This window comes from Gorilla gorilla, chromosome 19, assembly GCF_029281585.2.
Source record: "Gorilla gorilla gorilla isolate KB3781 chromosome 19, NHGRI_mGorGor1-v2.1_pri, whole genome shotgun sequence".
Taxonomy (NCBI): Eukaryota; Metazoa; Chordata; class Mammalia; order Primates; family Hominidae; genus Gorilla; species Gorilla gorilla.
The window spans coordinates 40,651,865-40,669,739 of NC_073243.2; the positions used below are offsets into that span (position 1 = coordinate 40,651,865).

Genomic DNA, 17,875 nt, shown 5'->3' on the forward strand with positions numbered 1-17,875 from the left:
GTAAAGTGACTTCTGTTGGTCATAGCCACAAATAATTTCAGATGTACTAACTTGATAAACATATTCCAAATGTTTGGTTAAACCTAAAAAGACCTCTCTGGTGGATGTAGCAGTACATCATTTCATATGTATTAATTTCATAACTTTTTTTTTTTTTTTGAGATGGAGTCTCACTCTAGGGTGGAGTGCAGTGGCACAATCTCCGCTCACTGCAACCTCCGCCTCCTGGGTTCAAGTGATTCTGTTGCCTCAGCCTCCCAAGTAGCTGGGACTCCAGGCGTGAACCACCATGCCCGACTAATTATTTTTTGTATTTTTACTAGTGACGGGGTTTCATCATGTTGGCCAGGCTGGTCTCGAACTCCTGACCTCAGGTGATCTGCCCACCTCAGCCTCCCAAAGTGTTGGGATTACAGGTGTGAGCCACAGCGCCCAGCCTAATTTCATAAGTATTGATAAATTTTCATCTTACACTGAATTTACATTCAGACTTAACTTTCTTCTTACACTAAATTAATGAATTAACATAAATCATAAAGATTCTGTATTTAATTATAACAACATAAAATTATCACATCAATTTAATTATTATAAGTTTATACATACTGCATAATGACTGTGAAAACAGTATAACTCAAAATAATAGAAAACAAAATTAATTGAATGAAGTACTACTGAATTTCAGGTATTTCTGTGACAATACAAATTTAAAATTTAATAAAATATTACCTTTTCTTAGCAAAAAGTTTCTTAAGTCAGATTATCCTTTCATGTTTTAAATGAAGCTTCTTCTAAAGAAGTCCTTTTATTCACAGTTGCAAATTTCTTTTTAACACATACAATGTATACTACAGGCTGGAATCAAACACCTGAAGGAGCTGGAATCTTATGAATACAGCCAGGGCAACAGTGTAGAGAATCATGAACAAAAACATCACAGTCTACACAGAAAACATTTTGGCACACAGCACAAACATAAACCTGTAGTGAAAAGAAGAAAAGTGATAAACTAGTTTCCAAAAGTTAATTACAGCACAGCTAGATGACATTCAAGGTGTGCTTTGCTCTTTTATATCTCTACCAATTTTTTCCCACTACCTACTTTATTACTTCCAATGTACTCTATATTCTCAAATCTAAGGCAATTAATTTTTTCCCCAAAACTATCCCTTAGAAATGAGGGAATGGTTTTGTTTTTGAGTCTTTAAAGTCTATTCTATTACAGTTCGCTCTCAATTATTTCATTCTAAGGTTTAGGAAAGACATATGAGCTTCAAACCAGCGCTACTTTTGAATGCTTAGCAAGACCACCTGATTGATTCAATTAAAAAGAGAAGCATAAAAATTTAACATAGATTTAATTATTCTTAGGGAATGACCTGACAATTGCAAACATTATATTTCCCTTTCAAGTAAACCTTTAAAAAAATATGTCAAATGACACAGATAAGACAAGCAGAAAGGAAAAAACTACATTTGTTCTTTCAGCATTACATATATGAGTACTTGCGCCTTGGGATAAAATTTCCAGGGCAGCTTCATACACAGATTCAAAAATCACTAAATCTCAGAAGTGTTTGGCTTTGAATAATAATAAAAAAAAAGAATGAATAAATAAATCTCAAACAACACAGACAATGACCTATTCTTAAAAACTCAAATGAGGCCGGGTGTAGTGGCTCACGCCTGTAATCCCAGCACTTTGGGAGGCCAAGACGGGTGGATTGCTTGAGCCCAGGAGTTCAAGACCAGCTGGTCAACATGGTGAAACCCAGTCTCTACTAAAAATACAAAAATTGGCTGGGCATGGTGGTGCACGCCTATAATCCCAGCTGCTTGGGAGGCTAGGCACGAGAATCACTTGAACTTGGGAGGCAGAGGTTGCAGTGAGCCAAGATTGCATCACTGCACTACAACCTGGGTGACAGAGCAAGAGTCTGTCTCAGAAAATAAAACCAAAAAACTGTCAAATGATTCAAAAAGTGGTTCCAGTTAAGAGGAAACTACTGTTGTCAAAGAGGTATACAAAATTTAATAAAATTACTTTATAAATTGTGACAGTGGAAGAGCAATACTTCTAATTATTATTTTATATAATATATATAGTTTTCAATATGAACATGTAACTAAACTAAAAATTAAAGCTAGACAGTGATCCATATTATTTACATCTATACAAATTTATTTATTAAAGTTGGCCCTCTTCAAAATTTAAAAAAGTATTTTCTCATTGGCATAATGGAAGAATCACCTATTATCTGTGGCCACCTTAAACAATTTCAATGTGTTATCACACAGCTTAAAGTATAATATGAAGAAAATATTTTAAATACTTTCAGACTAAATGCAGTTTAGCTTGAAAGCTAAAGACAAATTACATGTTTTACAAGGGTGTACCAAAGTAGACAAAACAATCAAAGAATTTAAAAAAAGAGGAAAAAAATTAAAAAATTTTTAATAAAAAGTTTTAAAAAGATGAATTACAAAATACTTTATAGCAAAAGTTAGAATGCAGAATAACAAAACTACTATTTAAACTATTTTGTTCCTATTTTACCTTCACCTATTGTCATTATCTTTACAAGAAATAAACTGATATGAGCCTGGTCTTTAACAACCTGTTGAAAACTTATAGTACCATTGATTTCAATATTTCTTGTACATTACTTAATATTTAGAAAGCCAAAGAACTTACATGTTGGTCTTTCAATTCCCCCTGACATCCATAACAAAATCTGAAAAAAAAGTTTAACAATCAGTTTTTTCTTAGAATTTACTCATTAAAATAGTTCAACAAAATCTCACTAACTAGAATCCTTTAATTAATACGTACTTGTCTTTACACATGACTTTCAGGAAAAAGAGTTAAGAATACCAATAGGCCAGGCACGGTGGCTCACGCCTATAATCCCAGCACTTTGGGAGGCCGAGGCGGGTGGATCACCTGAGGTCAGGAGTTCGTGACCAGCCTGGCCAACATGGCGAAACCCTGTCTCTACTAAAAATACAAAAATTAGCTGGGCGTGATGGCAGGCGCCTGTAATCCCAGCTACTCAGGAGGCTGATGCAGGAGAATCGCTTGAACCCAAGACACGGAGGTTGCAGTGAGCCAAGATGATGTCATTGCACTCCACACTGAGCAACGGGAGCAAAACTCTGACTCAAAAAAAAAAAAAAAAAAAAAGAATACCAATAATTTTAAAAAATTCCACAGTATATACAAGGTCATCTGACAGCCCAAAATTTAGTTTTTATTTTCGTTAAGGTTAAATGTGAGCATGCTTTATTTTTCTTTGTTTTCGAGTCAGGGTCTTGCTTTGTCTCAAAGGCTGGAGTGCTGAGGTGCTATCACAGCTCACTGCAGCCTCAACCTCCTGGGCTCAAGTGATCCTCCTGCCTCAGCCTCCTGAGTAGCTGGGACTACAGGCATCATCTCCATGCCTGGCTAATTTTTTATTGAGGCAGGGTCTCGCTATATTGCCCAGGCTGGTCTCGAATGCCTGGGCTCAAGCAATCCTCCCATCTTGGCTTCCCAAAGTGTTAGGATTACAGGCATGAGCCACCATGCCCAGCCAGAAGCACTTTCTAACGTTTGTTTGATAGTCACATATTCTAATAAGTGCTACTTTGTGGTTCTTCACAGTTATTGGCTATGAATCTCCAACTATGAAAGAAGAGAATTATCTTTCAATCATCTTGAACCCAGTAATGCATAAATATTTAACTAGTGTCATTCTCAATTCTTTCTACATAGTTAAGTCTTCCTTTTGGATAGAACAATAATCAATGTTTAGTTTACTATGCCTATAAAAATATTCTCAGCTAAGCCATAAGTTTTCCCCTATTTAAAACATTTTTTCCTGGAAATACTGTGTTGCTATTCCCAAGGTTAGTTTCCTATATAATTGACACTAATTCAGGCCCAGTCTTCTCCAGAATAGTCTAACTGTCCTCTCAATATGTTCAAATACATCAGGAGTTCTGCAGTTTTGATCCCCTTGGTGATCTCTCTCCTGGAGCATTCTGACTGTCTCCAAACTGGACGGTTTCCCATATGTGACACACAGGTATCATTCTGGAATTTCTCCTTACCATCATCCTAGGCCGTTCTTCAGCCTGTTTTGAATTAGATACATATTACCAGATCCCATGTCATTCTCTTTCTCAGTTCCTTTGAATTACCTACCTCTTCCAGACCTTCCCCAGAAAAATCTCTTTTTGAGACCTTACAAGTCTGAAAATGGCTTTATTCTACCTACACTTAACTGATAGCTTGGCTGGGTATCTAAGTTGGTAACAATTTTCACTACAAACTTTGAAGGTGACTGCTACCTCTCTGCATCCGGTATTGCCAATGAGAAGCCAAACAATTTTAATTCCAGATCCTTTGTGTGTGACCTAGTTTTTCCTCTCTGGAAATGTTTAGGGTTAATGGTTTATTGTGTATTCTGAAATTTCACGATTATGGGGTCTGCCTTCCTTCAATACGTTAGGCACTTGGCAGTCCCTTTCTTTTATCTTCGTTGTGGAGGTGAGGTCTTGCTGTGTGACCCAGGCTGGCCTGGAACTCCTGGCCTCAAGTGATCCCCCAGTCTCAGCCTCCCAAAGTGCAAGGATTAGAGCTATGAGCCACCCTTCCCAGCCAACAGGCCCTTTCAATCTAGAAAGTTCTGTCCTTCAATAGAAAATTTCTTTGAACTATGTCTTTGATGATTTTCTATCCTACTTTTTTTCTTTTTTTCTCGTATCATTCTCATATTGGACCTTCTGGATAATTCCACCAGTATTCTTATCTTTACTCTCCTATTTGAACCTCTTTATTTTACTCCTTTTATTGTACTTTCTGGAATATTTCTTCAACTCTATCTTCTATAGTACTGGGTTTTTCATTTTTACTATATTTAACCTCAACCATAAGCAAATAAATACCAAGCTAAAACAATGAGACTTTTTTCTTTTTCTTTTGCCTGTGAGTTTTGGCCAATATAAAAAAGTTTCATACTACCTAATGTTGGCTAAATGTGGGAAAACAATAAATGAAACTTCTTTGAAGAACAACTTTACAATATCTATCAAAATTCACAAAACATGTAAAACTCTTGACTCAGTAATTTTACCTCTAGGAATTTACCATGCATTTATACTTGTACAAATGTTCAAAAATATAGATATAAGCATTATTTGTTAATAGCAAAAAAAAAAAAATCTTAAATATCCAACAGGAAGCAATTGATTATATAAACCATAATTATACCTGAAATATGCAACAATTTCAAAAACAACATTGATCTAGATATGGTGATATTGAATGACTTGTAAATGATTCAAGTGTGAAAAGCAAGATGGATACATAATTGTTTTCGGCTAGCCAGTAAGTGTTTAATGTGATTCCTAAATCCTGGATGTTCTTTTTTTTTTTTTTTGATGGAGTTTCGCTCTTGTCGCCCAGCTGGAGTGCAATGGTGTGATCTTGGCTCACTGCAACCTCCACCTCCCAGGTTCAAGCGATTCTCCTGCCTCAGCCTCCTGAGTAGCTGGGGATTACAGGCACCTCCCACCACACCCAGCTAATTTTTATATTGTTAGTAGAGACGGTGTTTCACCATGTTGACCAGGCTGGTCTCGAACCGCTGACCTCAGGTGACCCACCTGCCTCGGTCTCCCAAAGTGCTGGGATTACAGGAGTAAGCCACCGTGCCCAGCCAATCCTAGATGTTCTTAAAAGTAGTAAATCTTTATTTTCTGAAAACTATTCTATAAGGTCTATTTCAGACCTTATTTGTTGTATTTCGCACAAATAGCATTCGTAAAAATACTTAAAAGATTTTAGATAAATTATGTTATGCCAGATTTTTTTTTTTTTGGGACGAAGTTTCGCTCGTTACCCAGGCTGGAGTGCAGTGGTGCGATCTTGGCTCACCGCAACCTCTGCCTCTCGAGTTCAAGCGATTCTCCTGCCTCAGCCTCCCGAGTAGCTGGGATTACAGGTATGCACCACCACACTAGGCTAATTTTGTATTTTTAGTAGAGATGGGGTTTCTCCATGTCATTCAGGCTGGTGTTGAACTCCTGACCTCAGGTGATCCGCCTGCCTTGGCCTCCAAAAGTGCTGGGATTACAGGTATGAGCCACCATGTCCAGCTTTTTTTTTCTTTTTTAAGAGACAGTGTCTCACTATGTTGCCCCGGCTAGTCTTCAACTCCTGGCCTCAAGTGATCCTCCCACCTCAGCCTCCCAAAGTGCTGAATGAGCCTCTTATTTTCAGTAGTGTGCTAGGACTGGATTGTACTGGCTCAAAAGGATATATTGTTAAATATGTATTCAAGAGAGCTGGTTGTTAATTGTAGCTAAAAATTGGCCATGGTGGGAGTATTCAAACCATGGAAATCAGCAAATACTACCAATCAGGGCTTTTTTTCTTTTACTTCTGGAAAACTGATTTAGTAGTACAATCATCACCCCTATTTATACATAGGTGGGTTTAGTGAAATTATTTGGTTTCTGGAGATTCAGATCTATTTAGCAATGAGTCATTTCAATCATAACCATGGCATTCTTTATCTCATCTTCCATATTAGAAGTACTCTTGTCCAAGTTAATCAGATTATTTTTTAAGGTAGTAACAATCTATTCAAACATTAGCTTACCACTTATAACAGATATAAATTAGTCCAAACTGAAATACCTTTCTCCATTATATTCTTCTAGGGGAATTTCTTGAAAAGCATCCAAAGGAAACAAATGATGGTAAGACCGTGCCAAATGGGGAGCAGACACCAAAGTAAGACCTAACACATTAAGCAGAGAGACATGTTGAGTAGTCCAAACCTCATGAAGACAACGGCTGAAAAGCCAAAAGATGTAACTTCAGCAGAATATGTTCAGTTTCTTTTAGGATGGCAGTTATTAATTTTACCTGTGGCTATAACAGAAGATTGTAGGATGGAGTCTTAGTTCTGTCACTAAGTGTGTAACCAACCTGTCTCGGTCTATTTGCTTACTTATATTATAAATGAAATAAAATTCGACAATTCTATTAGTTTAATTCTTCATTCTTATATACATTTACTTTATAAAGGTAAGAGATGGAAAAATGTCTACTACATCTACTGCACTGCCTTTAAAGAATATACTTTTTTCAGAAAGAGGATCAGGAAACTAGAATGCTACATTTATACCTGGAAGTGGAGTACTGGGCACTCAATTTAAAAAGTAATCTATTTTTCTTTGCACAGATTAAATCCAGAAACATAGGAATAATTTAACATTTACATTAATTTTAGCAGCAATACAGATTAAGAAGTCATTCAAGATTTACTGAATGATGAATAGTTGTTTTCTTACCACAGATTTTACATTCAACAGGTAGCTCACAGTACTTTGCCCGACACTGTGGGCAGAAATAGCCTCCTAATGTAAGCCCTGGCTCAGTATTGCCATCCAAATGCCTGTAGGGGGAAAAAAGGTAATATATAATGATCTGAAAAGTTAGAGCAGGAAAGCATGCTATCTTGACCTTAAAATCTTGACACTAGTTAAAAATCTATTTAAAAGTCTGTATTTTTGGCCGGGCGCAGAGGCTCACACCTGTAATCCCAGCACTTTGGGAGGCCAAGGCGGGTGGATCACCTGAGGTCAGGAGTTCAAGACCAGCCTGGCCAACATGGTGAAGCCCCATCTCTACTAAAAAATACAAAAATTAGCCAGGCGCCTGTAATCCCAGCTACTTGGGAGGCTGAAGTAGAATTGTTTGAACCCAGGAGGCAGAGGTTGCAGTGAGCTGAGATTGCACCACTGCACTCCAGCCCCGGTGCCAAGAGTGAAACTCCATCTCAAAAAAAACCAAAAGTCTATATTTAAAAAAAAATTTATAACTTTTTGTAGAGATGGGGGTCTCTCACTATGTTGCTGGTCTTGAATTCCTAGCCTCAAGTGATCCACCTGCCTCAGCTTCCCAAAGTGCTGGGATTATAGGTGTGAGCCACCATGCCTGGTCTAAAAGTCTATTTTAAAATCTGTGAGTATGTCTTATAACTCAATTATGCTACATTCATTATTTTCCCCCTCTTCATTTTTTTTTTTTTTTTTTTTTTAGACAGATTCTCACTCTGTTGCCCAAGCTGGAGTGCAGTGGCACAATCTCAACTCACTACAATCTCCGCCTCCCAGGTTCAAGCAATTCTCGTGCCTTGGCTTCCTGAGTAGCTGGGATTACAGGCACGTGCTACCACACCCAGCTAATTTTTGTATTTTTAGTAGAGATGGGGTTTCATCATGTTGGCCAGGCTGGTCTCAAACTCCTGGTCTCAAGTGATCTGCCTGCCTCGGCCTCCCAAAGTGCTGGGATTACAGATGTGAGCCACTACACCCGGCCCTTCTCTTCATTTTTAAAGTCTCTATTACTATCTTTGAATTCACTAACTTTTTCTTCTGCAGTGTCTAATCTGCTGTTAATCCCAGCCAACATATTTTTCATCTAAAACACTGTATTCTTCATCACTAGAAGTTTGATTTGGGTCTTTTTTATACCTTCCATACCTCTTCTTACCATTCTCATGTTCTCTAACATCCTGAACATACAGAGTACATTTATAATTGTTGTCCTAACATCTTTGTCTACTAATTCTTTTTTTTCTTTTTTGATAAGAGTCTCACTCTGTCACCCAGGCTGTAGTGAAATGGCATGATCTCAGCTCACTGCAACCTTTACCTCCTGGGTTCAAGTCATTCTTTCTTGTACCTCAGCCTCCCGAGTAGCTGGGATTACAGGCTTGCACCAACAGGCCTGGCTAATTTTTGTGTTTTTAGTAGAGATGGGTTTCGCCATGTTGGCTGTGCTGATCTCGAACTCCTGGGCTCAAGTGATCCACCCACCTGAGCCTCCCAAACTGCTAGCATTACAGGCATGGGCTACCGCACCCAACCCTTTGTCTATTAATTCTACCAACTGGGTTATTTCTGGGTATGTTTCCATTCTGTGATTTTTCTCCATTTTATGGGTCATATTTTCCTTTGCATCCCTGGTAATTTCTGCCAGGGACTATGAATTTTGCTTTGCCAGACATTGTGAATTTTGCTTTGTTTTGGGTGCTGGATTTTTTCTTTTCCTTTTTTTTTTATTCCCTCAAATATTTAAGGGTTTGTTCATTAACTTGGAAATAGTTTAATCTCTTCAAAATTTGCTTTTAAACTTTGTTAGGCTGGTCTAGAACAGCTGTTAGTCTAGATTTTTCTTTTCTTTTCTTTTCTTTTTTGCCTCTGGTTCCAGTTCTTGTGATAGAATTAATTTGATCCCATTACTGTGGACTCTATTCAATGCCTGTCATGTTAAGAGGTATTTCCATACAGACTGGTGAGAACATGAATGTTCTCTGTGTGAGCTCTGGAAACTGTTCTGTCTGCTGCTTTCCAGTGATTTTTTCCCTGACTTCCAGTAGTCTCCTCACACAAAAGGGCTGATCAACGCTCAGCTGCTGACTCATGAGCAAGTCTATGCAGCTCCCCAGAGAGTTCTCTCTGTGCAGATCTTTCCTCTTCAGTACTCTGACCTGCAAAATTATCGCCATCTCAGCCTCCTTGAAAGATGAACTTTGTTTCTTCAACTCAACAACATCTCCAGCCTCTGTCTGCAGCCTGGAAATTCCATCCAGGCAGTAAGCTGGAGTGCTCTTAGGGCCCATCTCATTTGTTTCCTTTCTTTCAGGGATCATTATCAGCAAGGCTTGCTGTCCAACGTCTGAAAACCACTGTTTTATATATTTTGTCTGCTTTTTTTGACAGGAGGGTAAATCTAGTCCCTGTTACACCTTTTTGGCTGGAGGCAGAAATCTTGTTTGTGATTTTTAAGAATTACTCTCTTAAATTTAATTTTGTTTTATAATTATGTAAAATACAAAGCTCTGAAGTTAAAATAAGGTACAGTAATATTCTATATAACATTTTGGTCAGTGATGAACCACATATATGACAGTGGTCCCATAAAATAATACATTTTAGTTGTACCTTTTCTGTGTTTAGTTAAACAAACACTAGGTGTTACATTACAACTGCCTACATTATTCAGTACACAATATGCTGTACAGGTGTACAGCCTACGAGCAAAAGGCTATACTATATAACTGCTATGTTAGTAGGCTACACTATCTAGGTTTGTGTAAGTGCACTCTGTGATGTTTGCACAATGATGGTATCACCTGATGACGCATTTCTCAGAATGTATCCCTATCATTAAGTGATGCATTCAGAAAAGTCTAGGGTCTAACCCTTTGCTTTTCCCTACACACTCACTGAGATAAACGTTAAAAAAAAAAAATTCCCCCTCCACCCCTTTTAAGTTTTTATTATTTCCATACTATTGTTTTTATTATTAACATAAACAAGTATATACATCCACTTACATCTCTACTTTCTTCTTAGGTGATTAGCAGCATACTACAAAATTCTCTCAAACTACTATTTTACTTAGTAATTTATCCTGAAGATCACTCCATACAAGTATATAGAGATAGTCTTCATTGCCTATCTTTTGAATTTATAACTTAAAAGAAGGAATTAAAAATGTAAAAACATTATCACTGATATTTTCAAGGTCTTTACTTACGCCATGCTGAAAGAGGGTTTTGCATCCTGGTCAGATAAAGAAGCAATGGTGTGCTGAGGAAATCCTTCATAGAAGAAAATGTATTACTTTCTTTTTCCAAGCAAACAGCAGAATTCTAGGACTAAGAACCTAAAAATGTTCTTCTCAAAAAGCCAATGAAGTTGTACAAAATATCACTTTACTGCCTTTCAGATAAGCTTATTATAGCATGATGAAACTGACTAATTCCAAGCTACAAGAAAAAGTAGAGGAAACGGGGGAAAGACCTGTTTATATATGACCTCAGATTCTGAAGTTCATATATATATTTTTCTTTTTTTTTTTTCTTGAGATGGAATCTTGTTCTGTCACCCAGGCTGGGGTGCAGTGGCATGATCTTGGCTCACTGCATCCTCCACTGCCTGGGTTCAAGCGATTCTCCCACCTCACCTTCCCATGTAGCTGGGATTACAGGCATCTGCCACCATGCCCAGCTATACATTTTCTAACTTAATGATTAACACTACTTTTGAAAGAGGTTGTAATTTTTACATCATTTCTGATAAAACTGAAGATATCATAGTACACCTTCATTTTATCTACGTTTATGCTTTTATGTTTAAAATTTTGAAGTGCTCAAATCTTTCATGTAGTTTGTTTTCCATATATAATTTTAAATTCTGAAAACATGTTCAGGAAAAGCAGAAACCATTTTTAAAAAGATATATTACATTAAAAATGTAAATGTATCTACATATCAAAACAAATAAATAAAAGTAAAGGCAAATAACCAACAAGAAAAATATTTGCATCAGGTGACTAAGAAGGGTTAACATTCCTAAAGGACTCTAATAAATAAATCATAAATTTAAACTTTAAAATGAAATAAGAAAATATATCAGTAAATCAAAAAGATTAGCCAAACATAAGATCTAAAATGTATTGAATGTTTACGTCAAGCATTATTCTAAATGCATCATCTGTATTAACTCAATCCCTGAAACACACAATAAGGTTGATAGTTACTGACATCATTAAACACATGAGAAGACCGTGGAAAAGAGAGGTCGACTGGTAATATAAAAGGCCAAAAGTAGAAAAGCATTTTATTTCATTAACATTTAAAAATATACATATTAAATGAGATTATTTTTCTATTAAAAGTTATACTTTTTTCAATATAAATGTAATAAATTTTCATTGTAACATTTTTGTAAAATAGAAGAAAATAACATTTTAAAAAAGTGATCCAAGGCCGGGCACAGTGGCTCAAGCCTGTAATCCCAGCACTCTGGGAGGCCGAGGCAGGCGGATCATGAGGTCAGAAGTTCAAGACAAGCCTGGCCAACATGGTGAAACCCCATCTCTACTAAAAATACAAAAATTAGCTGGGCATGGTGGTGCCCGCCTGTAATCCCAGCTACTCGGGAGGCTGAGGCAGGAGAATTGCTTGAACCTGGGAAGCGGAGGTTGCAGTGAGCTGAGATCGCGCCATTGCACTTCCAGCCTAGGAAATAGAATGAGACTCCATCTCAAAAAAAAAAAGAAAAAAAAAAAGTGATCCAAAACCAATAATTTCCCCTCCTTTGAGCAATTTGGTGTACTTCCCTGCAAGCATTGTCTTTGCACAGTTTGTATTACACAGCTTTGATCATCCAGTACAGAGAATTTTGTAGCTTATTTTATTTTTATTTTATTTTATTTTTTTGAGACAGAGTCTTGCTCTGTCACCCAGACTGGAGTGCAGTGGCGCAATCTCAGCTCATGGCAACCTCCGCTTGCCGAGTTCAGGCAATTCTCCTGCCTCAACCTCCTGAGTAGTTGGGATTACAGACGTCTGCCACCATGCCCAGCCATTTTTTGGTAATTTTTAGTAGAGACAGGGTTTCGCCATGTTGGCTAGGGTGGTCTCAAACTCCTGAACTCAGGTGATCCGCTAGCCTCAGCCTCCCAAAGTGCTGGGATTACAGGCATGAGCCACCACGTCCGGCCTTTGTAGCTTATTTTAAAAAATTTTTAATATAAGTATTTTTCTTTTGTTTTCTTTTTTGAGACAGAGTCTCGCTCTGTCGCCCAGGCTAGAGTGCAGTGGTGTGATCTCGGCTCATTGCCAGCTCTGCCGCCCGGGTTCATGCCATTCTCCTGCCTCAGCCTCCCGAGGAGCTGGGATTACAGGCGCCCGACACCACGCCTGGCTAATTTTTTGTATTTTTAGTAGAGATGGAGTTTCACCGTGTTAGCCAGGATGGTCTCGATCTCCTGACCTCAAGATCCGCCCATCTCGGCCTCCCAAAGTGCTGGGATTACAGGCCTGAGCCACCGAGCCCGGCTTAATATAAGTATTTTTCTATAAACACAGTTTATACCTTTCTAGCCTTAAAAATAAAGAAAGCCAACAGTATTTTCTGGGTGACAGGACTACTGGTAGTTTTAATTTTTTTTTCCCACTTCTCTGTACTTTCCAAAATTGCTTCAACAGGCATATTTTTTCTTTAAAAATTCTTAAATATTAAAATAACTTGTGCAAATGAAAATAGAGAGCCTAGATATGTATTTTTTAAAAACATAAAAACACTTACCCATACGAATAAGTGAGCATTCAGAACTTGAGCTAGCAGGAGGAGGACTAACATGATGTGTGAGCAACTCTTTGTAATGGCTTTCATCTAAAATAACATGGTATATGCCTAACAAGATGAAAAGGGAAAAAAAAACACCTTCATAGACATAACGAACTATACGTTCTATGTAATTCTGTAAAAGTTTTATCATCTGAAAATGTACATTTTTAAAATAATAATTTTAGCTAAATTATCACTTTTAAAACCTTATTTAAATACTATATCTAAATCAACTTCTCTAGGAATAACTATAATTACAATTGATTATTATTACTATTATTATTATTTTAACATATAAATAGAGACAGGTCTCACTATGTTAACCAGACTGATCTCAAACTTCTGGCCTCAAGTGATTCTCCTGCCTTGGCCTACCAAAATGTTGAGATTACAGGCATGAGCTATCATGCCTGGCCTGTAATTACAATTTAATTAAAGACAAGTTATAAAATCTTTATAAAGAATTACATACAGTAAAATTTCCAGCTTTCCAAGAGTTATAATACTTCCTCTAAATACTGACATAAGTACTGAAAACTCTTTGCATTTTGAGATGATTTTTTATGGAATCAATGATATATTTAAGATGACTGCCCATATTTTAGACTACTTTAAGTTTAGTAGCTCGGAACAGATTAAAACATCCTAATTTAATTAATAAATTATTTCCTACACAGTAATTATGAGCAAATATTAAATAAATTATATATATACCACCAGTTTCACGAGCAAGTACAGTGCAAACGCGAACTTCTGCAGACAATCCAATAACAGATACTCTAATTTTAGCTGCCTTTAGGGTCTTCATAAAATCCAAGTAGATAGATAGTTTTAGGAAAGAAGAAAAACATTTAAGATTTAATGTATTTGAAAAATAAAGAATGCTCTGAAAACTAGTAATAAATTCACTACATCTACCACAAAGATGAATCACACATACAAAAATACATATATATATAAATCAATTTGCTACAGAATTCTCTTTACAGTTGTAACTTTGGTTTTGATTTTTTGGTCTACCTTGATTAGATCATAAATATTAGATGGATCGCAAGTTGTAAGGCTGCTAAAGATGATTAGTACTTCTCGACTTGTATGTCCGGGCATGTGTCTTAAAAGAAAGATAAAATACACTCCAATTAGGTGCAACAAATTATACTACCAAAAAATTTACCCAGAAAGAACAGTAAACATACGATTACACATTTAGACTATAGAATATCTCATTTGTTTCAACAATGCAAAGAAAGGTTGTGAGTATATTTTAAACACTTAAATGCAAATTTTTCTAAAATGAGCTATGCACTTCAAAAAATTGTTAATTGATTCATTTAATATTTACCAAGTACTCTCAAGTTCTGGGGATAGAGTGATAAACAAGACTGACAATGTTCCCGACATCATTAAGCTTACATTCTAGTAGGTTTGTTTCATACAAAGTCTATAGTATACAATAAAAAATACAACAATATATGGATAAACTTTAAACTAAAATGTGGCAATATCATATGGATCAGCTTTAAAGTGCAGAGATGTGGCTTCAAAACAGTAACACACACTTGTTTCTCAAAGACTATAGTAGTCCCCTCTTATCTGCAGAGGATACATTCCAAGACCCCCAGTGGATACCTGAAATCAAGGATAGTACTGAACCCTATATATACAGCCGTTCTTCGGTATCCTTGGGGGATTGATTTCAGGCCCTCCTATGGATACCAAAATCTGCAGATGTTCAAGTCCCAGATACAAAAGGGCGTAGTATTTGCATATAACCTATGCATATCCTCCCATATATTTTAAGTCATCTCTAGATTATTGATAATACCTAATACAATGTATACTATGTAAATAATTGTTATCCTCTATTATTTAGGGGATAATGGCAAGAAAAAATGTCTATTTGTTCAGTACAGGTACAATTTTTTTCCAAATATTTTTGATGTGTGGTTGATCGAATTCACAGAAGCAGAACCCAGGATTCGGAGGGCTGATTATACCATGTTTTTCCCTATACAGGCATACCTTGGAGATACTGCAGGGTTGGGTTCCAGACCGCAGCAATAAGGCAAATATCACAATAAATATTTGCAATAAAGCAAGTCACAGGAACTTTCAGGTTTCCTAGTGTATATAAAAGTTCTGTTTACGGCCAGGGGTGGTGGCTCACGCCTGTATTCCCAGCACTTTGGGAGGCTGAAGCGGGCACATCACAAGGTCAGGAGATCGAGACCATCCTGGCTAACACGGTGAAACCCCGTCTCTACTAAAAATACAAAAAAATGAGCTGGACGTGGTGGCAGGCGCCTGTAGTCCCAGCTGCTCAGGAAGCTGAGGCAGGAGAATGGTGTGAACTCAGGAAGCAGAGCTTACAGTGAGCCAAGATTGCGCCACTGCACTCCAGCCTGGGCGACAGAGCAAGACTCCGTCTCAAAAAAAAAAGAAAAAAGAAAAAGAAAAGTTCTGTTTACACTATACTGTAGTCTAATAAGTGTGCAACAGCATTATATCTAAAAAAAAAGTACACACCTTTATGAAAAATACTTTATTGCTAAAAATCGACTGAACTGTCAGTGAATAATATCTTTTTGTTGATGGAGAGTCTTGCCTTGATATTGATGGCTGCTGACTGATCAGAGTGGTGCTTTCTGAAGGGTGAGGTGGCTATGGCAATTTCTTAAAATAAGACAAAGTAGTTTGCTACATGGGTCAACTCTTCCTTTCATGAAAGGAATGCAAATGCTGTTTGGTAGCATTTTATTCATAGTAGTACCTCTTTCAAAATGGCAGCCATTCCTTTGAAACCCCACTGATGCTTTACCAAGTAAGTTTATGGGCTATTCTTTTTTTGTTTTGAGACTGATTCTTGCTCTGACACCCAGGCTGGAGTGCAGTGGCGTGACCTCGGCTCACTGCAACCTCTGCCTCCTGGGTTCAAGCAATTCTCCTGCCTTAGCCTCCCCAGTAGCTGGGATTACAGGCATGCACCACCATGCCCAGATAATTTTTGTATTTTTAGTGAGGACGGGATTTCACCATGTTGGCCAGACTAGTCTTGAACTCCTGACCTCAAGTGATCCACCCGCCTCGGCCTCCCAATGTGCTGGGATTACAGGCATGAGCCACCATGCCCAACCAGTGTAGATATTTTGACCTCTTTCTATGAATGGCATTTAGAATGGTGAATTCTTTCCAGAAGGTTTTCAATGTACTTTGCTCAGATCCATCTATGGCAGTCACAGCCTTATGATATGTATTTCTTAAATAATCAAGATGTGAAAGTTCAAAGTATTCCTTTATCCAAGGGTTGCAGAATGAGTGCTATGTTAGTAGACATGAAAATAACATTAATCTTCTTGTACATCTCAATTAGAGCTCTTGGGTGACTGGGTGCATTGTCAATGAGCAATAATATTTTGAAATAAATCTTTTTTCTGAGATATATCTCAACAATGGCCTTAAAATATTCAGTAAGCCCATGCTGTAAACAGATGTGCTGTTATCCAGGCTTTGTTATTCCATTTGCAGAGCACAGACTAAATAGATTTAGAATAATTCTTAAGGACTCTAGGATTTTCAGAATGGTAACAAACATTGGTGCCAACATCAAGTCACCAGCTGTATTAGCCCCTAACAAGAGAAGAAGCCTATCCCATGAAGCTCTGAAACCAGGCATTCACTTCTTCTAGCTATGAAAATCCTAGATGGCATCTTCTTCCAACAGAAGGCTGTTTCATTTACACTGAAAACATGAGGCCAGGTACAGTGGCTCATGCTTGTAATCCCAGCACCTTGGGAGGCAGAGGCGGAGGACTGCTTGAGCCCAGGAGTTCAAGACCAGCTGGGCAATGTGGCGAAACCCTACCTCTACAACAACAACAACAACAAAAATTAGCTGGGTGTGGTGGCACATGCCTGTAGTCCCTGCTACTTGTGGGGCTGGGAGAATAGCTTGAGCCTGGGAGTTTGAGGCTGCAGTGATCCATGATTGCACCACTGCACTCTAACCTGTGTGACAGAGCGAGACCCTCTCTCAAAAACAAAAAAGAAAAAGAAAATTTGATACTTAGTGTAGTCACCTTCATCGATTATTTTAGCTAGATCTTCTGGATAACTTGCTGCAGCTTCTACATCAGCACTTGCTGCTTCCTCTTGCACTTTTTTTATTTTTATTTTGAGACGGAGTCTCACAGTGTCGTCTGGGCTAAAGTGCAATGGCGCAATCTCAGCTCACTGCAACCTCTGCCTCCTGGGTTCATGCGATTCTCCTGCCTCAGCCTCCCGAGTAGCTGGGATTATAGGCACACACCACCACGCCTGGCTAATTTTTTGTATTTTTAGTAGAGACAGGGTTTCACTATGTTGGCCAGACTGGTCTTGAACTCCTGACCTCATGATCCGCCCACCTTGGCCTCCCAAAGTGCTGGGATGACAGGTGTGAGCCACCGCGCCCAGCCCCTCTTACACTTTTATGTTTTGGAGATGGCTTCTTTCATTAACCTCATGAGCTCAGCTCTGTTAGCTTCAAACTTTTCTTCTGCAGCTTCCTCACTGCTCTCAGCCTTCATAGAATTGAAGAGAATTAGAGCCTTGCTTTGGATTAGGATTTGACTTAATGGACTGTTGTGGCTACTTTAATCTTCTATCTAGACCATTAAAACTTTCTCTGTATCAGCAA

General features: G+C 37.8%; 1 protein-coding gene across 5 annotated transcripts in view; it reads right to left on the reverse strand.

Moving 5' to 3' along the window:
- Window positions 1-531: 531 nt before the first annotated feature.
- The window catches only part of GTF2H2C (GTF2H2 family member C), a 38,697-nt gene continuing 21,353 nt past the window's right edge, over window positions 532-17,875 (reverse strand). For all 5 annotated transcript variants that reach the window (XM_055367041.2, XM_055367040.2, XM_031003318.3 and 2 more), the window contains 8 exons: window positions 14,221-14,311; window positions 13,915-14,002; window positions 13,159-13,266; window positions 10,601-10,664; window positions 7,345-7,448; window positions 6,686-6,788; window positions 2,696-2,735; window positions 532-981 (listed from right to left, as the gene is read on the reverse strand). In XM_055367041.2, the coding sequence (XP_055223016.1) occupies window positions 862-981; window positions 2,696-2,735; window positions 6,686-6,788; window positions 7,345-7,448; window positions 10,601-10,664; window positions 13,159-13,266; window positions 13,915-14,002; window positions 14,221-14,311 (718 nt within the window). In that variant the 3' untranslated portion in view covers window positions 532-861. The remainder of the gene's footprint in view (window positions 982-2,695; window positions 2,736-6,685; window positions 6,789-7,344; window positions 7,449-10,600; window positions 10,665-13,158; window positions 13,267-13,914; window positions 14,003-14,220; window positions 14,312-17,875) is intronic.